The sequence below is a fragment of the Harmonia axyridis genome, chromosome 2, assembly GCF_914767665.1.
Source record: "Harmonia axyridis chromosome 2, icHarAxyr1.1, whole genome shotgun sequence".
Classification (NCBI taxonomy): Eukaryota; Metazoa; Arthropoda; class Insecta; order Coleoptera; family Coccinellidae; genus Harmonia; species Harmonia axyridis.
Window position 1 is genome coordinate 20,911,434 of NC_059502.1, and position 26,839 is coordinate 20,938,272.

General features: G+C 35.2%; 2 protein-coding genes across 7 annotated transcripts in view; one reads left to right on the forward strand and one right to left on the reverse strand.

Annotated features, from left to right (window-relative positions):
- Positions 1–26,839, reverse strand: part of LOC123673676 (serine/threonine-protein kinase tricornered) — a 185,229-nt gene that overhangs the window by 106,319 nt on the left and 52,071 nt on the right. The gene's annotated exons all lie outside the window — the stretch shown is intronic.
- On the forward strand, positions 3,186–5,764 carry LOC123673681. 2 transcript variants are annotated; one of them, XR_006746534.1, is made up of 3 exons: positions 3,186–3,489; positions 4,313–4,854; positions 5,634–5,764. XR_006746534.1 is itself a non-coding variant. In XM_045608282.1 (3 exons), the coding sequence occupies exons 1-3, from the start codon at positions 3,435–3,437 to the stop codon at positions 4,856–4,858; spliced, it is 543 nt and encodes a 180-aa protein (XP_045464238.1). In that variant the 5' UTR covers positions 3,186–3,434; the 3' UTR covers positions 4,859–5,622. The 2 variants fall into 2 exon arrangements, 1 of the variants encoding a protein (XP_045464238.1); XM_045608282.1 differs by lacking the exon at positions 5,634–5,764 and having other exon boundaries at positions 4,313–4,485; positions 4,544–5,622.

The following is a 26,839-nucleotide window of genomic DNA, read 5'->3' on the forward strand; positions in this document are numbered from 1 at the left end:
GCACATTAATGACTTCAAGTTAGTGCTGTCCTAATTTCTCAGAAAAGTATTCCCAAAATCCACAAAAATTTGCCTGCCTTCTTTCTGTTGCTATATTTTTACACATTTGGTCAAAAATACTTTTTGTTCAAAACAGAGACACATTCGAATAGCCCAAATCATAATATAAGATGACGAACATTTCAAATGGACATCAATAACTTGAGGAAGTAATTGAATACTATTTCTATTATGTTATCACGGATCAAAAAATTCATCGCTTTCGATCTGAATCTCTAACGGATTCAACGCATATGCACCATTGCCAACTGAATTTTAGGGTTCCGGTACACAAGAAGAATAATTATTTTCCGATAGAACAAACAGAAGACCTCTCATAATAAAACAGGAAATTGAGCTTGTAATATCGGTTTTGTCCCGTTCCAGAAGATTATGATTGTTCACTTCAAGAAAGAAGATGCATATTATTATCCTCTAAATTAAATATCTAAACTCAAACTCTATTAATCCTGAGTTCAATAGAATTACCATGTGCTGAAAATTTTCTTATAGTTTGACCCGAATATTCACAGAATACTGGTAGAAGTAATTGAAGTATACATCATTACCGTTAATGAATATTGCACTAAACAATGAAAATGCTAGCAGGTTTCAACATTTGTTTTGAAACAGTGAGATTGTAGTGACAATAGGAAGAGAAATGGAACATTTTTAATTTATGGGATTATGCGATATTCAAAAATATCATGTCCCTAAAATACTCAACGCTATAAGACTATTTTATTATTGAAGTACGAATAATTTGGAAGTGAAATATAGAGATCTCACACTGTATAGGAATGAAATTTAAAGGACAAAACAATTATATATTTAAGGAACTAGAAATTACTGGAAATCCAGCATGTGAAAAAAAAATGAAACAGCCTCTTTATTGGATATGGGAACTGTATTTTCGATCAGAATATTTTTTATGGAAAGACAATCAAATACATTATATTGAGAAGTTAACAACTAACGCATGGTAAAACCTGAAATCCGAATACTAAATACTAGAATTACCTACAAGTCAAGTGAATTATACTCATTTACCTAAGGTTCTTTACTTAACTCTTCATTCGTTTCATCACCTTATCCTACGCGGAGTAAGATGAAAAATTTGAAGAAACTATTTAGTCCGTTTCCCAAGATTTTTTCGATGAATAAACAATGTGCAGTGTAGACCTGGTAACAGTTGAAATTCTAGGTTATATCACTATGCACCTCTGACAAATTACTTGGCCAAGGAGCGGATTCTGTTCTGTACGATTACATATATTATACGAAAGTATTTCAATATCTCATTTCGAGATATAGAAATCAAGACATAAGAAGACAAACGAAAGTCGAAGACAGAAAAGAAAGAAGAGTAGAAGAAGGAACAACCTACAGAATCAGAGTCAGATGATGACATGGGCTTCGGTCTCTTCCACTAAGCTTAAGAAAAATTATGTTTTCAAGTTTTTAAATTTTCATTATAACGAGATTGCCAGACTTAAGTGTAGCTGGACTGGATACGTCGCCAAAGAGATCAAGGAAATAAGTGGACTAAACATTTGTTAGAATGGAGACCGAGAATACAACAACGGAGTAAAGGCAGACCACAAAGTTGCTGAATAGACATAAAAATCTACAAGGAAAGAAATGCCCAATGCCCTAGTAGGAAAGAGAACCTCTCCTAAGCTCCTCTCATTCATTTCTTTCCAACATGGTCCAACTTGGACTCTCATAGTTCACTCCTGAACATAGGCCTCTAAATTCTTCTAAGGGCAGAAGAATGAGGAAGACAAAAGGGGAGGTCTATGTCCAGGAGTGGACTAAGGCAGCTGATGATTATTTCAATATCTGTATTCTTAACACGAGTAATGTATTAATACTTTTGAGGATATTCCGATTGTCAATAAAGGAAACAGGACAATTGAGAAGAAAATGTTATTAAAATAGTGACATAAATTGAAATAATGAAATCGTCAACGAATCATTGAAAATATTTCTTAACTGAGACTAAAGAAGATCTACAACATCTTCTCTTCAGATTAAAAAAAAAACGCAAGAATAAGATGAAAATCAATGGCAATTCAATAGAATACGTTATGAAGTTCAATTGTCTTGGTTTACAAATATACTGCAGTAGAAACCTAATCGAAGAAGTGAGAGCAAACCTGATAAAGGATTCGAGAATATCTGCAAGTCTGAGAGACATTATCTGGAACAACAAATATATGTCAAATGTTAGTGAAAAATGAAAATATACAAAATCTGTGTAAGGCCTATTCTCACATATGGATCGAAACATCCAGAGAAAAACAACTGATGAGAAGTGTCGAAACGAAATCGCTACGATCAATAAGAGTGGTAGAACTGAAGAATCAGTCGAATCAGAGAGGAACTACAGGTGCACGATGTACTCAGATGGGCAAGGTTGAGAGGAAGAAAATGGAAGTATCATATATCAAATATATCATATTTAATTTAAGTTTCTTTTTTTTCTTATTTTCTGATTGCCACTCTCGAATTTTGGGTTAGGTGTAAGAACAGGTGGGGGTTGTACAGAAATGTGCAATTACCCACACTGAACCTCGCCCTATTTGTTTGTATGATATATTTTCTGTAACTACACAGTAAAAAGTATATTTTTAAAAGAAGACAGCGCACCTCTTTGAAAATATTATTTCTGGTGAAGACTTTCTTTTTTCGAACCAATAGCCTCAAATTTCATTGGAGAGACCCAACCTCTTATAGCGAGAAACGGCATTGCTTAATCGCCAAATATTCGAATAATTCTATTGAAAGCAAAATACTTTAAAACAAGATTAGAGATAATCTTTTCGAAACAAGCCACCTTTCCAAAGTGAAACACGAAATATTTCCTATTGAGAATATGTCCAATTTGATCTGAGAATACATATCTTGTTTCAACCTTATGCTTTATATTATTCCAGAGATCTCAACTCGTTCGGAACAAGAAAATTGAAACTCTTGAAATGAGAATATATCGCTTTCCAGTCGAGAAAAATTTATGTTTGTTCTGAATCAACTACAATCTCTCTAAATGGACATTCATTTTGTTGCTTTAAAACAGCAAGTCTCTTCTCAAATATAACGTGAGTTTTTTGGAAGATCTCGATTTCTTGAATCCCCGACTGGCTCCATTTGCAAGAGTGGAAATTAGGGACGCTTCCGTTTCGGTATTATACCGTTATATTTATTTCTTTTCTAGTGCTCAAACACCTTACACGGTAGGAAGTTAACAATTTTAGGTATTAGTGCATTGCATTCAATAGTGTTTTGAGAATTAACCAGCAATTAATTCCCTAATACGATAGTTTAAGTGTTTGGTGTAAAAGGTGGACATTGAGAATATTCTGATTTCTCCAAATTTCGAACCCAATAAAAACATGGAAGAGCTTCTTCGAGAGTGGGAACTTGCCCAACTGATTCCTATCTTTCAAGGTAAGTGATTACCCAATGCAACTTTTACGGTATATATTTTAACATATTGCGATGCTTGTCGAAAGATTCCTAAATTTCATCCTTGACTGACTCAACTTATAGTATGAGTTGCTTATGCTTATTTAGATTAGACAGAATAAGGTTTGGCTTCCCTTACAACTTCGTACCAACCAGATTCCTATATATATAACTAACTAGGTAGACATAGTCTACGCTCTACGTGGCGCACATAAAGTTCAACTAAATATTTTCATGACATCAGTACCTAGATATCTATTGCATGATTTAACATTATAATAAAATAGTAATGTACTATGGATTTCAGAATTTTTGCCGAGTTTATGTAAAAATGTATTTACTCAAGTCAAGAATATCATTCTCTTGTTTCAACAAACCGTTCTATCAACAGGAGAACATATTTTTGAAATTCATTCTCATGAAGAGAATATTTTATTATTGACATCATTGGAGTAAAAGAATACAGCAAGGCAGCAAGCTAGCGAAAAACGTTTGTAGAACCATTGAGTATATAAATCTATTTATATACTCAATGGTAGAACTAAGGTTTGCCTGTGCGCGCATGTTCAATTTATTACGAAACTCCTCGACTCGATTGGGCAAACTTATAGAACAGTTTGAAAAAAATTTCATTTAGGTTTTTTGTTCAGGAGATCATAATTTGTAGTTCCAAAATAATGTTTCTTAGCTTTCTTCGGCCGATAAATGCTTTAGCTCAGACACATAGAGAGGAACATGTTCATGCGTAGTTGTCAAAACATTGAATATTGAAATTGGGAGATCATAAATTTAATCTTGATTGCAGATAACGATGTCACCTTAGAAATTCTTCCGAAATTAACGGAAAGTATGATAAAAGAATTAATTCCTAATATAGGGACACGAGTGAGATTCAGCGAATGTTCTAAAAAATATTTTGGAATAGTGGAAACCCCCTTCTATCAGGCTAATAACAATTTGGAGAATTTTGATATAAGCGTTAGTATTTTCCAATTTGATATTGCTTTAGACTAATAGTGAATGTTCAACCTTCCAGTTTTCTGAGATAATTCCTGAGGAGAGAGAAGTATCTGAATCAACTGAAAGTACAACATCAGTTGCAACAAGTTTAAATTCTGAAGTAGTCATTCCCCTTGATAACAGGGAAATATCTTTCCATTCTCAAGAACAGCTAGATTCATATAAAATAGTGTTTCCAGAGTTTGATCTGAGAACATTATTGATAACGTCTCCATTAGGGAATAGCATACTAACTTTTTATGAATCTAATAAAATGCTGGATAATACAAGGAGAAATATTATGGTAGATATCATAATGAAACAAATGTTCAAGTACCATGTAACTCAGTAAGTTAAATTCGATTTAATTATCTTCTTTTTGCTCGTTTGTTCTAGGGAACAATGGGCGTTGTCGTTTTACCCAAACAGTGTTGAATTTTCTGGGAGGATTTTCAACAAAGTGAGGGTTGTCAAAAATTTTTGAGCAGTAAGAAACAAAATTATACTAGAATGATTTACTGCAGCAGCTCTAACACTTTGTTTAGATATCAATTACTTTTTATACACGCACATATCCGAAGTGGGGCTTACATTGGATATTTTCGAACTTTTTTTTCAAAGAGCAGAGAATTTTCCTCCGGAGGGGTTTCGGTCATCCTCAGAGGGATTCAACAATGACCCAAATGTCTGTAATTTTCGGATTCAAGCCAAAAATCGTTTTAGTCGATTTTTCTCAACGATGAAGAATTTCTTGTCAAACTCAATTCTATTGGACCGACCATCTGTCCGTTCGTTTAGTATCAGAATGTTGGTTTAATTCGTGAATGGGCAAAGCGGTCTGAAGAAATACTTCTCCTTAGAACCATTTAAAATTTATTTTTCGACCGATGTGAAATGTAGAATGTCATACAATTGGGAAATCATAAAATAGATTTTATCAAGCCTAGCTGCGTTAGGTCGAGTCCGTACCAGGATGGGTGACCGTTTTGGTAATGACCTTGAACAAGCGTGCTGAGGTTTTCCCTAAGCTATTACGTCGAATATTATGGTTCCCCGTAACACCTAACACATTTGAAGTACTCAATTAAAAGAATATCGAAAAAGCTAATTAAAATATTTTTTTTTAGTAGAATGAAACATGAAGATTATAATATTATAACAGCCAAAATCATCACACTTTTTCCAACAGAAGCAACTCAAACTTATTATATACCTTCTATCAGAAAAAACGATTCTTTCAACAGACGTTCCATTGTTGCGAGGGGCAAATTGGTGGACAAGGCCAGGAATCTCATTACTAAAAGTGGACTTAGTACTCGGAAAAGGAAGTTAGAGTCTAGAAGTTATATTCCAGCAAAAGTAACGACATTCAGTGAGTATAAACATAAGGTAATTGTAACTTCCATAAAAATTGATTCCATTTTCAGCCGAAGAAGAAATTGAATCACATAAATTCCTCAGAACAAGGACCGAACCGTGGGAGGAAATAGTCTACCACTGGAATAGAACGTTCATTCTACTTTAGAATCCTTTATCTCTGTATGTTCAGATATAATTTTTTCGAGCTAGGTATTTAGATAAGATACTTTTCAGAAAGAACTTGATATATTTCACTTTGTATTTTCTTCAGATAATAAATTATTTACAAATTTTCTAACTCTTAATTTTCCATCCAATTTTGTTCATACCAGAGCAACAGCTCCAGAAATCAATAGGATCGCAGATCATATCAGGGTTTGATCTTGTTATTTAAGAACCAATTAAATAATTGGTAAAAGATTTTCAAATGATGGACATTATGACTATGAGACATAGGTATCTCAATAAAATTTATATATTGTGATTTCAGCAGACCGAATATTCGTAGGGAAATGAGTCTGATCCACAGAACAAAAGATCTCGAGAAGTTATTTCTGATGACTTATCTGTCTCATTGAGAGGAATTCTAGTTCTTAATAATTGGACGTATGATACCTCTAAATGATAACAGTTAAGTGTGGATTCACGCAGCCCAAAATAACTTCTATTTAGGTTAATTATTATAATTTTTTTGATAAGATCATTATAATATTTCTACTGAAGATAAACATATGAATATTATTGTGTGGATTCATGCAGCCCAAAATAACGAGTATCGATTAAGAAATAGCAAATAATCGTCTAACTTCTTATTTTTCAATGATTGTTGCAATCAAATAACTATTATAATTGTTATTTGATTGCATGAACACAATCATTGAAAAATAAGAAGTTAGACGTTTATTTGCTATTTCTTAATCGATACTCGTTATTTTGGGCTGCATGAATCCACACAATAATATTCATATGTTTATCTTCAGTAGAAATATTATAAAGATCCTATCAAAAAAATTATAATAATTAACCTAAATAGAAGTAATCGAAGTTCTGAATCAAATTACAGAACATTTCTTGAGCTGAGTAATCCATATTTTTCAAAGATAATCTAACTTGTTGAGTTGAAGTATATGATTTCTTGTGGAACTACTGATGTATCTCAAGAGGAATCATGGACGTCTTCAATGGAAGAAATGATATTCTTCAATTGAAGTGAATCAAAAACTTTAATATAACTGAAAAGAAGTTTTGAAACAAGAGCATTGCTAGTCTTGAATTAAGATTACACTTTTCTTCAAACAAGATCTTCGATCAATTTCACTTGAAATTATTAAATTTCTGCTCCGAGTACTTTGTTACATCTTTTCAATTATGTAGAAAGATCTACTTGAAATTTTTATATTCTTCAAGTGAAGATTTAATTCATTTCAAACAATTATATCTGGTGTATTTGGGTAAAGAAGTCAGAGAATTTTCCATGAACGTATTCATGAAATTTTAGGGGAGATTATGGGCACCCTCAATCGAAGGATATATTAAATCCTATTAAGAATTTCGCTGATTTTGGAATTGAGAGAACAAATTTCTCATTTCATGAAAATATTTCTTTATGAATATAGGAGAATACGATTGTTTTGATTAGAGATATTCTTCTTCAGTTCGAGATTTTTATTTTTACTGTGTAATGTCTAAATAATAAAGACCTTTATTATTATTATTATTATTATAGAGATGAATTGAAGGATGGCAGAATTGGAAATTGAGCGAAAAATCACAAAATCACAAAGAAAAAGATATCCAGGCTGGCCGCCCAAGTGTTGGACATCAGAACTGAAATCAATAGCAGAAAAGAGAAAGCACAGAACTAATACCAACTAAAATAGAAGAATATGAAATTGTTTGGCCATCTAAGATCAGAAGAAACGAAATTATAATGTAAGAAAGGTACTTCTGGTGTTGATTACCAAGCAGGTCATATTATACCAGGTGATCCAAGATCATTTTCAAAACCCAACAAATCCGACATCTGCCTTTCTAAAAACGATGAAATCCAAGAGGAGTACTCCTTGGCCGAGCATAAAAATCGCCCGGTGCAGAGAACTGGTTGTTTACCTAATACTATTCGACCTATTACGAAAAGTGCGTCGTTTCAAAGTGAACTCTTGAAACGTGAACATGAAAGGAAAGGAAGCTGTAGAATTCACTCCGCTTTATGGGCATCATACACCTCGGGAGAATTCTCAAGTAGGCGCATCGTACACCGAGGAGAAGAAGAGGAGGACGACATGTTCGCCATTTAGTTTAGGTGCGCTGCCACAAACACGGCATTATTTTCTATGCGACCTCTGATACGGAGATGAAAAGGAGTCGAGTGCTCGCTCGTTTTTCAGCTTACGAGTCCGTAACAGACAAAAGCGGGCCTGAAAAGGAGCTGATTTTTTCCCGGAATAGGTGAACAGACGTTAGGAAAGCTACTGGCGGAATTTATGGAGCCAATATAGATAACAAGTTTTCGAGGATGCTTCCAGATATAAATTATACGAATGTAATGTGAATACTCATCTTTTCCGAATGTACGGATAATGATAACAATAGTTATTTTCTTTCTGGTGTGAAAAGTATGAGAAGGAAGTCAAGTACGGAAAATTTACTTTCCGCCCATGAAATGAAAATTTATTTTTCCTAAAACTGCTATGAAAAGTAGCGTATTCTGCATAGTTTACAGAATATCCAAAGTATGTATTCCTCACACTGTGAGAAATATTATTCCTCACGGAACTTTGCCCACACCTCGCCTGATAGACGAATGAAATTGGTCTTTTGAATAGTCGTTACTATGGAAACGTGAGAAATGCATAGATACTGTCAACGAAAGGCTTTTTTGAAGAGAATCAGGTGCATTACTTGTATTATTTAAATTTATGCAGTTGAAGAAAAATTTCACACTCGTGAATAAAGTTGAACTTTCCTCATTTGTTGCACAATATACTATTTCATTCGCGAATTAAAAATACATATTAACTTTCTTCCATATAAATTATTGATTAAGAAAATTGTGTGAAAATCTCATAAAAATCGGTGATTTGTGAGGAGAAATATGTCTTATTTCGATTTAAATTGAGCAGCCACGTGGTGGTGTTCCCTCTTAAGAAGACTATAGTGTGTAGCGTTCTACATCGCGAACATATAAATTATGAAAATTTGTTTAAATCTGTATGTCAATTTGTTGCCATGTACGTGTCAGGGGAGATTCATTCTTTCTTTTCCCTTCCTCATTTTTTCTTTTTCTTCGAGTTTCTGAGCATGTGAAGTAATTTTCTGAATCGAATGATTTTTTCAAAATATAATGATTACATATGAATTTCGAATTTGAAAAAACAGCTTTGCATCCTTAGAAGATAGTACTATACTGTCTATACTTCAGAATATTCTCGCTGGTTTGGAGCGAATTTTCGATAATATTCGATTTTAAAAGAAATTCTCAGAAAACTGGAGGTGTGCCAAAAATTAAAAACACCTGAAAAATGACTCATTATGGTTGAAACTGAAAAAGATAAAGAAGTTTTGGAAGAGCAATGTACAGGGTGTCCCAAATCTGATGCCCACTGAAAGCATCTCTAGAACTAAAAGACTTGGAAAAAATCTTTAAGGGCCCCCTGATGTCCTTTTTGGAAATAATGAGATATCGGTAATGAGGTCGTAAATATCTTGCTTCATTCACGAGTTAAGGGTCTTTTTAAGAAATTACTGTTCCAAATATTATACAATACATATCTTGGTTGGATATTTTTTATGGTTTATGATACTGATAACAGATCATAGAAATTAATTGATAGAAGTTGTCTTATAAATGGAACACCCTATATTTTTCATGGCAATTTTTTAGCCGAAGATTTGTCGAAAGCATCCTGTAAACAGTTTTGTCAAAAATGTCATCCCTTTCAAAAATGTTGAGTGTTTCGACTTCATGTGGGATACCACATATAAATAACAATTTGTGTCTATTGTATAGTTGTAATCAAATAATATATAGGGTGTCTCATTTGGAAACACCAACTCACCTCTATATCTTTAAAACGGTAATCAATTCCTATGATCTGTTACGAACAATCATTTGAACCATAAAAAAATTATTGAAAAAAACGTTTCAGAAATTTTAGAAAACAGAACAGAAACCAAGAAATAGCGAAATATTTGAAACAGTAATTCTTCAGAAACATACTGTAACTCGATAAAGGAGAATATCTGATTGCTGATATCTCAATAATTCGAAAAATAGGTCGGGATTGCTTGTTTTTCTCTAAGTTTTGAAAGTCTTGAGATTCTCTCAGTCAACATTGCTTTTGGGACATCCTGTACTACAATGAAAATGTGAACTGAATGAGCCATACCAAAGTAAAATTGGTCATATCACCCTGTAGACTTGTAGAGTTTCAATTGAAGCCCCCAACCATAAAAACCAAACATTGTCTTGATTAGTTAAAACTTTTCCTATTATCTGACTCCGGAATCACCCTGTATATACAAACTGTAAGATAAAATACTTATGGCAAATAAAACGAGTGTTTTGTCCGACCCATTTAGACCAACTGGGCTCGGGCATTTAAAAATATATTTGTAATAGTTAATTGCTACAAATGACATTCAAATGACGACGATTAATACGTCATAACTTCACCGTCGATTAATTTTTATATTTGAGAACTCCCAATGTCCACCCGTCTGTTCGTCGCACGCACCATTTGGCCATATTCACGACGCGTTTGCAGAAACAACAGTACGCATTTTTTACGGCTGTACCACTCCGTCCGAGACTCATTATAATAGTAGGCCGGTAATGATCGCAGCCGTATTCAAATCGATGAACTCGAGAGCTTTGTTCTTGCATTCCAGGCACATATTGACCCGATGTAACTGCTGTTCACTACGTGGTTTACATGGCCAACGAGCCGGTTAAGTATTTCTCATGCTCTCTTTACAGGTACCTAGGTAGGCAATTTCGATGAGGAAGCCTATAACATCCTTCTTCTAAAACCAACGTATCATTAGCCGTAAAGAGGGAAATTCTGAAGATGGGAATCGACGAATCCGTCAGTCGAAGTGGAATTCTTCGCGGAAAGGAAGAACGTTTTTATCCAGCATTGTGGAATTGCACAGAACCTTCTGTTTATGTAGATTCGATGCGGAAATGCTTTGTTACGTTGAATTTGCTCTTTTTTCATTTCGGTATTCATTATGCTTCTTCACTCTTTGCCAACCGGTCTAACAGGGGAAACGGAAAAGCTGATTATCTGAATGAGTAATGATAAATCAGTATTGAATGAGGAATATCTCTCTACTTTGAAGATATCTTTTTGTGGATCTACGGACGGCTTTGACCAATCTTTATTTTAATGCGCTAAAGCACTCATGAAATAAAATCACCAAACTGATGTAATTACACTTCTGCATCACCAAACGTAAACAACAATGTATCCACCAATTGTATTATGATTACAGTTTTGCAAAAATGATTTGAAAAATTGATGGCAATACCATCGAATTATTCTAGTGCAATAAGGTCGGAAAGAACAACACAATGTGAAGATGAATTTGGTTTCATAATCCCCATACTGTCTCAAGTAATTCCCGAAGGAGATTGCGTATGTATGGATTTCCAGATACCTAATATCCTGAATCATTTCTTAGTTGCTGTTATTACCTTAGATTGAATGTAGAGGACGACTGTATCTGAATACAGCCTCTTAGACAAGTTCGATGTTTCGTTCTATACCCCATTTAATAATGTCCAAGGAGATGGTCTACCATATTCGTAAACCTGATAACGTTCATAGACGAAGAAACCATTTCTAGGACGTATGAGATTCATCCAATCTTTTCTATTTGGTAAATCCTCTATGCCGTGACAACAGTGAAAGAGTCACTTTATTGTATTACAGCTTTCCCAGATCATTAAAAAGTATTACCTATGTGGTTCCTAGTTCCTCAGCGTGAACTGACTGTCCTTTTTAAACTTTGTGTGCCCCTTTGAGATTACTCTCAAGAAACTCATGCATACAGCAGCAGTTTCTATAATATACAATATGGATCTTGACCCTTGTACAATGGAGTTTCTTCAATTCGACTAGGGGTTCCGTAAATATTACCTTTGAAAATGTTACGTTGATCATTTTTTGTATAACCGGAAGTGCCGGAGTTTCTTCTTACATTTTTCTGAACTACCAGTGGTTCACCAAAAAAAAAGTTCTGGAGTAAAGAAGAGGGTACTGTTGCAGAAAAAATATTATTCTAGAATTTTCGATTTGAAATTAGCATAACACATGATGAAAACTCAAAATTGGAGAGTCTATACCAATTTTGATTTAAATATCTTGTGAAGGAAAGGTGCTATAAGAAAAAAAATTGAAAAAATTCTAACACTCTGTATCACGAAAACAAAGCGCTAGACCATGTTTATAGGACACAACGAGGAATCTGTCATTTTCGTTTGTACTTCCAATTCAAGAACACCCTGTATAGAACCATAATTTCATTATATCATATCATTCATAAGAAAACTCAAAATGTTCAAATTTTGATCACCTTCGAATCAGAAAGTTCGGCTATTTCCTGGTCTGCCCCCGTATACACAATAAGAGCAATACGTGAAATTACCTCTCATCATATTAACGCGACAAGGAAGAGGACGTGCACGCAGCAGCACGCGGCCGAACAGATGATCGCAGCAACACAACAATGAAGCCGTGGAATTATGCGCTACTAATTGATGGTTATCAATGTCCAGAACAAGGTCGAAATCCGGCAGAATGTGGGTCTCTCGGCAACTCCCATTCTATTGTGTTCATTCGAATACAGTTAGAACGAGGAGAGCGAAAAATTAATTTGCCGCTCGTGGCTACCGTTCGGCATACTGCGTTCGAATCACCGGCGGTAGAGCTGATCGTGATCGTCGAAAAAAATTTAGAAGCATAACGATAAAGCTGATCGTGATCATAAAAAAAAAAATTAGAAACATTTAGTAGTGATGGAAAAATTGGCATGACCGTAACCCCACTACGGCACTGGAGACGATATCAAAAAAGAAACACTTGCCAAAAGTGGGTTGAAATAGCGTAACAAATTTGGAAATAGTGCAAGAAGTATTATTCGAAATTGTAGGTAACACAACATCAGTACTGGTCATATTCAATGACGTCTCAATCTGTCCAACCCATTCTAGAAGGTATTTTTGGTGGTGCTTTTGACAATAGAAGACCGCTTCAAGACCTGTTGGAGAATGGTGGCATTGAAAAGAAGAAAATCATTAATCACGCATAGAATAGGTCGAGGAAAAGACAACCAGGGAGATCCGAGTTATATAAAATGATCACGATGGGTCCAAGAACGGATCTCTAAGGGATTCCACTAAGAACCTGCCACTCGGAAGAAAAGTAGACATGTCCAACATTCACTTGAAAAGATCGATTGATCAAAAAAAGCAATGCACGAATCCATTCAAAAAGACTTTCTCCTCAAACTAAGATAATCTAGCTGGTGGAGTAGACGTTTACGTGATACTCGATCGAAAAATCAAGGTTCAACTGGCTTGTTTTCATCTCAGTCATAGTCCTATCGTTAAAATGACAGATTGAGTCAGTAAGGATTGAACAGTTAGATAAAAATCCATGTTGTTAGTAGAAAAAAGGTTTATGAGTTGAGCAGAAGTTGATCACCTGGTAATATGTTCCTAAAAAGACCAATAACAGACTTGAGAGTATATAAGTTGAGAGTATATAAGTTTCAAGAAGGGCAATAATATTTCTTATAAAAGACAATAGGCTGGATGGCAGCATTAAATTTTCTAAGAACTAATGGTCTCAACGAATAAGATATGTTAATAGGATTCTATGCAATGACTAATCAACAAAAAGATTATCACATTTTCAATAAAATAAAAGTATCAAATACAGCCATGTTGTCGAAAACTCTAATCACTGCGAATCAAGTCATTTTTGAGTTAAACCCATAGACATACCCTACCTAGTGTTGCTTTTAACTTATCTTTTTATTAATGCTGAAGTTTCAATTGATTATTGCACGATTTAATTGTTGATCGCTTCTTACTTGTGGTTCAGTGATAAACATAATATACCTAAACCAGAATCCAGTAAACCTTGTTGACTTTCTTCATTCAGCATAGACACAAAATGATGAAAGGTAATATTTACTCAAATTTTACGTCATAAAAAGACGCCATGACTCCTATGAGAGTTAGATTAGATGAAAAAAAGTGCTACAAAACTCGAGTCGATTTCCAAAATAAGTTTTTCCTTCAGAAATAGTTATACATGTACATTACAGAAGAGGATTTCAAAATCTGCTATCTGGCCCTAATTCACAACCCTGATTCTGACTACCCAAATTGTCTTGCATTCTCACTGAAATCTCACAGATTACTTACATATGTTTCACCGTATTTACAAAGGAAATCACTGCATACATTTTCGTGACCTTTGAGTGCGCCAATCAGATAGCAGGATCGATTCTTTCAACCAATCGCGGCAATAGTTCCTTATTAACCGTGAGTTCTGAGAGGTTAGGCTATTATTAAAATCCACATGGGTTTTAGAGTTATTATGAATATTATGTTTTATTTAGTTTCTGCCTGATCAATCAGTTAAATGTTGATTCCTTGGTATTTTGAATGAATAGAGATAGCCAAGCATTCAAGTGTAAAATCAATCCGACAATTTGAATTTGTTTTCAATCTCGCAGAAAAATACGAAAGTTCGGAAATGTTTATCATTTTTACTACGTTTAGTTGTTTTGGTTGTTCATTACGAAACTCAAGGTCAGCAAAACGTATTGGCTGTGAACGGCGAATTGAAATGTTTTGTTCTACTTTATATATAATATACAGTGTGTCTCAATAACATGTTAATGCATGTCCATACGACACCTTCCCAAAACTTCTTGATATCAATCTTCTATCTCTATCTTCGTTCGACGTGAACCGCTACCTTCCTAGGGTGTGTACCTATGACGTCATTCGGAGTAATTCGGACATATTGTCGCGTTGTTGTTCGACCTTAAAACTCTCGCCGTCGAATCGAAAAAGTTTCGTGTGTTTGTTTTCGACGACAGACCGGTTCGTTGTTTACTTTTCCAATTATGGAGATATTGGCGTGAGTTTGATACGCAATGGGGTTCTACGCTGTTTACATACGAAAGTTTCGATGCATTTCTGTCTGCAACAAACGAGTTTATGTCAGGGATCATCGTTTTCAGTGTTTCCACGTCAATCGAACCAATATTAGAGATATTAAACTCTCCTATAACTAAAAATAAAAAGGGTAAAGTATCTATCTATTCATTATCCGCCATGTGTGGCCTTTACCAGGAATTAAAGCTAGGTATATCTCAACGCTCAAAAGTAAAACGTGGACAAAGTTAAATGTAGGAAAATTACAAAATGAGGAAAACACTGACGTGAAGTCAGAAGCTTTCTCAATTATTTCTTTTGAATTATCTAAGATTCTGAGGACGCGAACAACATGAAATTCGTGAAAAGTTTGAAAGTATTTCATCATATCCATTTGTAGAATTTCATCTCAGAGAGATCTGTTGTAACTGAAATATTAGATTTTTTGATATTTCGCTCGAATTTTCTAGCTGGTAGCCAGGTCCATGTGTGTGCCATTGGCCGAAACAAGTGATAGTCCCAGTGAGCAACGTCTGGAGAATACGGTGAATGGGGTAGGACTTCCCATTTCAACGTTTCCAACTATGTTTTGACCACTTTCGCAACATGGGGTTTTAACAACTCATAATACGCTACGCCGAGCTGGTCCCACCGAATACTGAGCATGACCTTGGAACCGTGATATTCGATGGCCGTCGAAGTATGGCCGGGATATCTCCTTTGATTTTTTACGCTTCGGATTATCTCTCAGATTCAACTAGTACGGCACCCAATTTCCTTGTTTCTGAATTATTCCCATAACTTTCAGGCGTTTTGAAATGGCTTGTTGCGTCACTCCCAATGATCCGGTCAATTCTTGTTGCGTTTGACACGAGTCTTGATCAAGTACTGCCTCCAATTCTGGATCTTCGAAAACCTTCTCTCTTCCACCGGCATTCTGATCTTCGACGTCGAAATCACCGTTTTTAAAGCGTTGAAACCACTCTCGGCACGTTCTTTCGCTAATAGCGGCCTCACCATGGGAATTTGAGAGCATTCGATGAGCCTCAGTCGCAGGTTTCTTCATATCAAAGCAGAAAAGAGAATAACTTTATGATGCAGACACAAATCGACTAATATTTCGATGGCGTTATGTTTACAAATGCCTAAGCTTATTGTATGACATATATGATCTATTTATTTCCCTACCACTTACCGCTACAGCCATCAATTGCAAAACGGCGAAAGAAAAGTTGTACTCCTTATATTAAGTACCAACATTTTTTTTTATATTCGTTGAAATAACGAATTCAACATTTGCAGTGATTCTAGGATACACATTCTACAGCGTAAATTGTGGAAAATCCAGGTTATGTTCAAAAATTCTTTCTCAGAACGATTCCACAAATTCATTCTTAGAAATAATAAACCAATTCGGTATCTATTGTTATTCTCTACATCTGGGACCTTTCCTCCTCCGAAAAACGTCGCGCATCCTAAGAGAATCGCAAAAAAAAAAAACGATAGATCGAACGTGTTTCGACTCGGTGGGTGGCGACGCTAACGAAGATATCAGTTACACGAATGGGTTAATCCTCCCGGCATGAACTGCAAATCGATCTGGGATCCGATTTCGATCGCTCAATCGAGGAGGCTGCCTCATAGTGAGAAAAAAACGGAGGCGAACGCTCGACGATTTGATTCCTCGCTAATTCGATGCATGAGATAATGATCGTGAGAAACTGCGAAACCCGAACTCCTATTGATCGAGGCGTTCTTCGATGAACTCCACATAAATTGAGACAGTTCATAAAATCGTTGAAGATCGGGAGAACGGTTAAGCCACGGTGATGAGTCTGGGAGAATCGAATGCCAGTTCTCGAGACCATTCGATTCTCACGAGGTGCGCTCGATTGTTCTCGATTATCGGTTGTTATCGTTTTATTGATTTCGTTCAGATCCTGCTTTGTTAGTTCCTTAAGTCAATCATAAACTCCAAAACATTTCACTCAGTTGGATTGTTGTACAAGAATTACATTAAAAAATTCGTTCCTTGAATTGACATCGATTGTGATGCAACTTGAACTTAAGGCAGTCGGAACATCATTAATTTCAGGTGATATTTAATTTTTCATTCACGAGAAACAATATAACGACGAACAACGAATAACTTTGAGACTGGATTATCTTGAAAATAAATATTATACAAATGATACAACTCAAACTAATAGATCCTTCCAAAACAAGAGGAACCTTACGTGTAAATCATAACTGCCTGCCTCAAAGAAATAAAATACAAACGAATAAGATTGCCATCTCTGATACCTTTAGGTCTTACAGGAGATCAAGTGTATGCAATAGAACCATTCGAATGTTTCCGTTCTCGAGTGATAATTCGATTCTTGGGAGTTCTCGAGAACACTGTACACAATTCTTGGAAGAATCCGAAATTCACATAATTAATTTTTATAGTCTAAATGACTACGACTGTAACTATAAGACGAAAATAGATCGAAATACTTAGATCGTACCTTAACCTGGCTGAATTAGATAGATATAAAACGGAAAAAAAGGACCAATACATCGCAGGTGAATAGAACAGGAAAAAGAATATAGTAATAAAGTCTACGCGTAATATCTGTGGAAATTTTAAAAAGATAAACAAGAGAAAAATATCAGCATATGGACGAGTGAAGTAAAAGAGTAAATTAGAATCAAAAAGAAGAATTGGCATCAATATTTAAATAGCAGATCTTTGGTGAAATTTTAAGAGAACAGAGGAAAGTTGTGAAGGAGTGAATATGTAGGAAAAAAGATGGAGAAAGATAACAAAACCAGCTAAATACTGTCCTTAAAATTTTGAGGAAGAACCCAAAGAATAATGGTTTATATTAAGGTATGAACCCACAAATAGGATGATGTATCAAAGCAAACGTCTTCAAAGTCTTTTCATCGGTGATTGTTACTCAAGAACATCACATCAGGCAATAATTAAACCTTTAGTCATTTTACGAATTTCGATATCAAATAGATCCCCAACCTCGTCAAATCGATAAATACGACAAAGTCAAAACAATCCATTGATCGGTAAAATTGAGCGATGATAAATTTCACATCAAAGAAAACCCGATCGAGGTGATTGTTCATCGATACAAAAAACTTACTTTCATGCATGCGATATCAAATTGATAGATGGTTGCACGCAAAACAGCTCTTTCTCCTCTACCTCACAATGGATGGTTGAACTTGAGAAAGCTCAGACTAGGGATAGAACGATACCGATATTGATATCGGTATATCGGCATATCGGCAGTTGTTGCCGATATATCGTATCGTATCGTATCGGCAAAGAATATCGGCAAAAATATCGGCAAATTTTTTTTGCCTCCTCAGTGCAAAAATGGAATACTTTATCAAACAAAATAAGATTTTTCATTCTAAGGGAAATATTTTTTATTAAAAAAGGAAAACAAATCAACATTAAACAACTATACTAACAAACATAGGTAGGAACTTTATATATGGCAGGTACAAAATACAGTACATTAATATATTCATATTCCTAATAACTGAAATTTAATTTCTTGATATTGTGATGTAAAAACACCAACATTTCCGCCCTATCTTCATTAAGTCTATTTCTTTTTGGTTCATAAATATTGCCTAATTCACTGAATAGTTGCTCACTAGACACACTGGCAGCAGGTGCTGACATGTACACCGAAGCTGCGGTGAACAAACAAGGAAATTTTTTCTTTTCTGCCTCCCACCACTCAAAAGGAGATTTATCTTTCGGTTGTGTTGAACATTCCAAATATGTTATTACTTCATTTTCCCATGCTTGCATGTTTTTTGTTTTAGTGGTTTCGGTCGAAGTAGAGGCAATACTGTCAAAGGTTCCCCAGAATGTATTTTCCTTATTTAAATCGGCTGGGGTGGCGTTAGGTTTGCCGATACGATATATCGGTATATCGGCACGTAAATATCGGTATCGGCCGATATATCGTATCGGCAAAAAAAAGTGATATCGTTCTATCACTAGCTCAGACGAAATGTAAAAAAAACGGATTAATGAGAGCGCAGTTGATGAAACAATGGATAAGCAAAAAACAATTATCGTAATTGCAGAACTGTGAGATCCAAATAAAAAGTATGTAATATTTGAGGAATATTTCACAGCTTTTATGATAATAGGGAAATTCTACATCATTCAAGATGACTGACATGAAATGAAATTAGAAAAATACCAATTATCAACCGATCAGTCCAACATTCGATTTGTTGGTGACACACCATGTGTATACACAAGTTGAAGTTCGTAGTTCACATCAATATAACTGGATTATAATATTTACACAACAAACACTGAAATATAGCCCCGATGGCCTAGCTGCTGTCAAAGCATTATTCCCCAATGTCGTGCAAGATATGAACATGACAAATATAGGGCAGAACAACAACGTCCCCTCGTGGTGCAACCCCAACTCAACAATAAGGATAAACAAGAATGGCCAAATACTGATCGAAAAATTTCAAAGAAGAACTAGCAGTTGTGGAAAGTTTTTACGCTCTTGTTCAGCAAAAGCTGAATCAATTTCATTGCTTGAGTTGAAGAATATGATGATCTTCTGAACATTAGGGTGTACAGAAAAGGTGATTATATCATTCATTACAGAAAAACTACGTTTACCGATTTTGTTCTTACATGTCAAAGTGACGTCTCATTCAACCACCTAACAAAGGAAGATATTTATTTACCATTCGGGCATAGCAACTGAAAGAAATTTTCAAAAAATAATAGTATCTAGGGATTGATGTAGCACTTTTAATCCTCTATGATGAAATTTCGTTGTCGGGTAAAAGATTACCAATGTTAACGGTGGGACACAGTAATCAACTCAACAACAAAAACCAAACATTCGTCCTAATCAGGAAATGAACTGAGCCAATACCTCCTAGTCCTACCTCCTTGTCTAGGAGGTATTGACTAAGTTCATTAAGGTCTCAAAAATCTTTTTAAAGTCTGAAAATAAAAGCATAACGCTTACCACTGCAGAGTCGTAGAAAGCATGTCCAATAAATGATTCCTTACCTGCAAATAGAAAAATAATTATAATTTGAATTAATGAATCACTAAGAGAGCAATATAGAGCAGGTTCGTCAATTTCGAGGTACATATATTACATTAAAATAGGATTGCATGGTTGGGGTGTGAAGTTGTCGACGAGAGATATGTTTGTTCAAAATATTCACTAAGTTCAAACGAAAAAACAGTGACGTATTTTCGCGAAACAACGATCAGTAAATATCAATATTAGGCATTTATTGTCTATGACTACCGAGCGTAATTGAATCGTTATCTTGGGCAATTTTTTAAGCTGATATTCATACGATGGTATATGGTCGACGCCTCATCGTAAATTTTATGATATATTGGAATTTACTAACTTCCAAACTTTTCAGAGGTTTTTTATTGGATATTTTAGATACATTATAACTTCTATGTTGTAGCTTACATTATTATGAAATATGGTCTGACAACCACCGATGGCACAATCTGATTTGATTGTTATATATTTGTGGAAATACATAAATTTCTATCTATCTATCTATCCAGCAGATATATGAAGAAACCACTAATTCCGTGGTTGATATATTATTGTATGTACTTTAGGACTTGAAAGATTAAAAATAAACTGATCACAAAAACAATGAAAAACAACAGGTACCTTTCTCTTGTCCTCTGATTTCAAAAAGCCAACTCAGTTTATTGATGGGTGGTTATCATCATTGCATGAAAACCAACTATACAATGATATCATATTGTTGTTGACAACGAAATGTGATCCGACTTGGAAGCGTTCCTATGGCATTTAATAATAAATAATATAATAAATTTCTCATAAAACAAGTAAAATCATACAGAGTTTCAGTTTCACACGCCAAATCAATCAAGTGCCAATCTATGATAATCTGTGAACTTCAGATAATCGAAATATTCGGTGGCCACGAAGATCTCCGGATTTAACACCGTTAGATTGCCATTTTTCAATTTCTTCTAACCTATAGAATAAACCTAGAAAACAGTTGAACTTAGGCATAAGGTTGTGGTTTTCACCAAATCAACTCTCTCAAAATCGAACCCGAAAATGTGCCATTAATTTTCTCCTAGTTGAAAGGGATTCTGGGATCCCCTCACTAGACCACGAATTTGGGACATCCCGATACAAATTCAATTTAAATCACGATCAGTTGCAGGTCGATTTTGCAAGTCCCCATTACACCAATGCGCGTGGAGAAAGTTCATAGTTACATAACCGCTTGCGATCGAACCATAAATCTAATTTCAGAATACGATTATAACTTACAGTATCTCATAGTGCAACCTGAAGGAGGTCCGTCATCGAAACTTATGCCGGCGCAGGATTTATATTTAATAAGTGTGTTATTCGCCAGTAACCCAGTTTCATCGATTTATATTTCATGTTATGTATACCTTTAAGAGACATCCGATTGACATGCGGGGGGTTAGGATGATATTACCCCAAGGAGGAAAAGCAAACGCATCAATCTTCGTACGTTATCTTCACTTTCACGTCTATGGGCTCAGAAATGTAAGGTTCAATCATTAACTATCCCGGTGGAAATGGCATTGAATCTCCCACAGACTTATCTTCCTTACATCGATAAAATTAGATATACAGGTTTATGCCAAATAAGTGCGAAAAGGACCGGGCACCTGAATGTATATATTAATAAGAAAAGCTGATCAGAAGACTGGTCAATACCGAGTTATTTGGTGTTTAAATTAGACATTGCGATAGAAGCTTCAAATGTAATATATTTTTCGCGACCTTGAAGCTTTTTAATTAATCGCTAAGGTTTTTTCATTTTTTTAGGAGTATCTTACCTATGGCCATATACGAGATGGAAAACACAGCTCTCACAGTTAGAAGTGCAAAATCAGGTAGAGAACCAAAATCAGGAATGTCTTGGAGGAAATAGCGATAAAAAAATGGAAATAGGGTGGTCACATAGCCAGACAGGACAGTAGCAGGTAACAATAAGAACATTACAATGGAGATTTTGTGAAACCAAGAGAAATAGAGACAGACCACGAAGAAGATGGGAGGACAATATCCAAAAGATAGCTGGTAGAAACTGGCTGAGCCAGACTAGAGACAAATGTGGAAGAATATGGAGAACTTAATTCAAAAAAATTTGCGATGAATCGTTATTTTCAACACATTTTCTAAAAAAAATGAGAATATTCATTAGTTGCATATGCTTCCCAAAAAATGTATTCAAAGGTAAACTTTTCATTGGTGAAACATGCCCACAAACTGCCGTTCCTTGAGCTTTTTAATCAGCAATTTCAAGGAGAGGCCTAGAGGCTTTTTTTGTATGAAAGACCCCCTTTCGTTTTCTACGAATATTCACCGTCTAAAAGCTTTCCCACCCTTTTAATAACAATAACACAACAGAAATTGAAAATTCTAATAACCGTTTGACCAACGAAAAAATACTATATAGGGTGAGTCTTTGACTTGTACATATATTTCAACCGAAGATTCTTGAGGTCAAAAGAAACACTTTTTTCATTTACAATTTTTTCCGATTCGGCCCTGTTAAAGAGATATAGCAATTTTAAATTTTCAAAATGAGCTAATTCACCCCTGAAAACCGGAACACTGAAGTTTTCTCAAGCATAAGATATACCTTTTGAACCTTGGAAATAAGCTACTAAATTAGAAAAACCATCATAAACACACGTTTAACATTACATTTGTTGAACAAAGTAGTGTTTATAATGAAATAAATGAGTTATTCCAATTTCGTTGACGCTAAAGATTAAATATTCTTCTCTTGATTTCCTATTTCATTTTCGATAATTATAACGAATTGAGCTCGCTACCACCCATATTAGCTCTGATATTCATATCCATTCATTCATTATATTTCATTTATATGATGTTGTTTATTTCATTTCGTACAAGATTTGCTATTTAACTTTAAAATCTCAAATAAATAATATTTACCTGTGAAAGTTCTAACACAGACTATAGTAATCTGTGGTTTTAAGTTTTAATTTCAAAAAGTGTTTCTTTTGACCTCAGGAATCTTGGGTTAAAATATATGTACAAGTCAAAGACTCACCCTGTATACATATATGTGACTACCACAAGAACTGAGGTTGATTAATTTCTCAGAGGGCGCCCAAAATTGAACGCTTATGAAAAATCTTCTACCCTGGCCATTCTGAAGTAAACAACTGTGTCTATTTGTTTGAAATCGTTATAAGAAGTTACGCTTTAGGTTATTTAGTTGTCATAATGTCACATATAGGACTTGGTAAACAGTGTACACGATATAAGTTCGCCACCAATTGGGAACCTGATTATTGCTTACGTATTCACCGAATAATTTTCATGTCAGTAGCTTAATTAAAAGTTGTAACTGTCGCAATTTGGATCAGAATATACACAAATGATTAACGCAAAAGCAATGCATCCGAAGCGTCTAAAACGAAATGGTATGTATGAGCAGTTGGCAAATATTATGCTGCTATGACAAACTTTTTTTTTTGTATCTCAAATTATTGTCGATTAGATACATTATCGCGCAACTTGCCATACTGATGCACGCAAAACGTTGATGGCAAGTGTCACCTCTTGGTTTGTTGACAGGAATTGGCCATCACACTCATGCGATTTTATAGCTTTTGACTGATCACAGTGGAGTTATTTAAAGTCGCAGGGTTATGCCAACGAGTCTGCAACCAACTCAGTATTGAAGGGCGAAATTAGACTGCCTGCTGTTTGAACGAAAAAATGATAAACACGTGCCAACGAAATCGTGGAGGCCATTCAATAAATATTACACTATGATTATGTTGATAAGGATAAATGTTGTTTTATTGATTATTGTATGAGCTATTATGGTTTGCTACATATCTCATATATCATTGACATTGCGCTTCGATCAATTCAATTTGAATGTAGAATAATAACATTTTCAATATCAAATTCAAAATCAAAATTCAATATCAAAGCTCTTTTATTGCCTTTCAATTTGAAAACCTACAAAGGCAGTCATATCTAAGCTTTCTGAACCTATTTTTTGTTTGATCATGATGTAACTGTATACTGTATGGACGAAAACCCACTACATGTATGTTATACCATTATTAAAAATTTGGCCAGAAAGAGTAATCAGATGCTAACAATAAATATCACATATCTGAGCTGCTTGATCCTATTCTTATTCCTTGTTTGGTCATAATGTAGCACCATTAAATACTGTGTTAAGCTCGGTGTTAACGTATAACTCCTGACAATCTCAAAACATTCTACATTTGAACTGAATTTATGGCCTTTTCTCCGTTTCCGAATCGCTTTTCCGATGGAATTGATAAACAACACGTGTTTTTTCAACATACGAAACATATCATTCAAGAATGAATGCTATCGATACTTTTCGTAGGTGGGTAAAAACAATTCTGTGAATAATGGAACGCAGAAAAAAACTGTTATCGATGAGAACGTGCTGCCACCAACGCAGAATTTGAGAGGAGGCACGTACGACAAGGAAACAAAGGTTTCCATTTCAAATTGTGAATCAGAGAGGATGCATATCGTTCGTTCACATTGCAGAATACAGTTTAATTCACCCACGACAAATTATATCAATCTGTTCAAATCTTATTTTCAGATAGCTGTAATTCGAAGAAGCATTTTAGGACATATACTAACTGACAAAGTAACTGCAACACCCAGAAAGAGCTGTTTAAATGTTATTTTTTTTTTTTGTGAAACATAGATAGGCAAGGCGTAAATGATTGAATTTGGAAAAAGAAATCGTGAGGGTTTTTTCATGTAAACAATTTTTGTTACTCAAATATTGTAGTCGTTTTTTGAAGGTTTTTAAATTTAACAATCAGCTGTTCGAGGAGATCCAAAGTCGATGTTAAGTTGTTGTTAAAATGCCTAGAGCACTTGTACGCGGAATTTATCGCCAGCTAAGTGAATTTAAAAGAGGTCGAATTATTGGTCTCCCGTAGGCGGGGTTGTTATTTCGAGAAAACGCTAACAGTAAGAACAGAAATCCAACTACTGTTATTAGATGTTGTCAAGCATGGTTTGATAATGCCTAAAATCGAGAAAGAGTAGGCAGCGGACGTCGAAGGGGCACAAATGAAGTTCGAAATCGACGTCTAAGACTTATGGCCTTTAGAGACCGATTTGCAACAACTTGATCTTTAGTTGATGAGTGTTTAGGAGAACAAGGTCATTTTAAAACTGTCCGAACAGTTTACCGCCGGATACGGTCTTTTGGACTGCAGCATTATCGACCCCATTTTGTGTCGCCTCTGACGGTTGAGCATCGCCGACAACGATTACAGAGGTGCAAAGAACATTGGAATGTTGAATGGCATCAGGTCGTCTTTTCTGATGAATTTCCATTCTCCTTGGGTGCACATGATGGCCGAAGAAGGGTTAGACGATGTCGGGGAGAAAGACGTGAATCTCAGTTTGATACTGAACAGTATGCTTTATGGTACGGGGTACTTTTGCACATTCAAGTAGTTCACCTTTAGTCTTTATTCGAAGTAACATAACAGCGCTGCGTTACCTTAACCGATTCGAGAATCCAATATTTCAGAAAGATAATGCCCGACCTCATGTTGCCAGAGTTAGTTTAAATTTTTTGGAAGCGACCCATGTGAATATTTTGCCATGGCCGCCCATATTCCCCGATCTTTCGCCCATAGAGCATGTTTGGGACATCATGGGTAGAAGGCCCCCACGGACTTTGGCGGCTCTGAGACATGAAGTACAGGTAGCTTGAAATAGTATCCCTCAAGAAGAAATAGACCATCTTATTGCATCAATGCCGAGACGTGTTGGGGAGTGTATAGATAATCGCGGCGAACAACACATTATAATCAAATTTATTAAAAAGAATTATAAACCCTTCGTTTTTTTCCCCAAATTTCAATCATTTACTCCTTGCTAAACTGTCTATGTTTCACCAAAAAAAAATTAAAATTTAAACAGCTCCTTCTGGGTGTTGCAGTTTCTTTATCGGTTTTCTCGGAAAAGAATCCATAACAGCCGAAGCCTTAATAAAAATTTGTCACTTTCATATTTCAAGGAGAGTTCAAGGTCACCGTTTGTTATGCTTGGAACTCGGAACCAAGCGATCCAATCGATACGATGTGCTTCTAATTTCTGCTCTGTTACGTCAATTAGAAATGTCGATGCCAGAGGATTTTTCTAATGTGCAAATATCCGTCTGGCCTGACGCCGAACATCCGTCTTAGAGTTGGAAGTGTTGCCTTGATCTTGAAATGGATTTTAGCCAGATGTTAATGACTTAAAATGAGGTAGCGGTTGGTCGTAAAATCATGAACAACCCAATCGATAAGTGCTATTTCATTATTTACACTGAATAACCGTGAAGGATAAATGCACGAGGAAACTACATAAAATTGTCGTTTTCCGAATGCTCTGCATCAGATGGTACGCTTATAAAATTCTATGACAGGTATTCCAGGATTGGCTAAAAATCAATTAATGATAAACGATAGAAGAATATTGTTTTCCGCTATTTCATTAATGATATTCGAGTTAGTATCCTTGCATTTTATACAGCAAAGAATATTTTTTCTTTGTCTAATCAATGCAGCCGCTCCCCGAACAAGACCTTATTATTTCATTTCATCGCGATGTCTGTAATTTTAGAATTTTGAGACAGAAATGCTCTCAAACTCACTGATGACGAATCCCTGGTCAAAGTCAATGTTGTACGACAGTA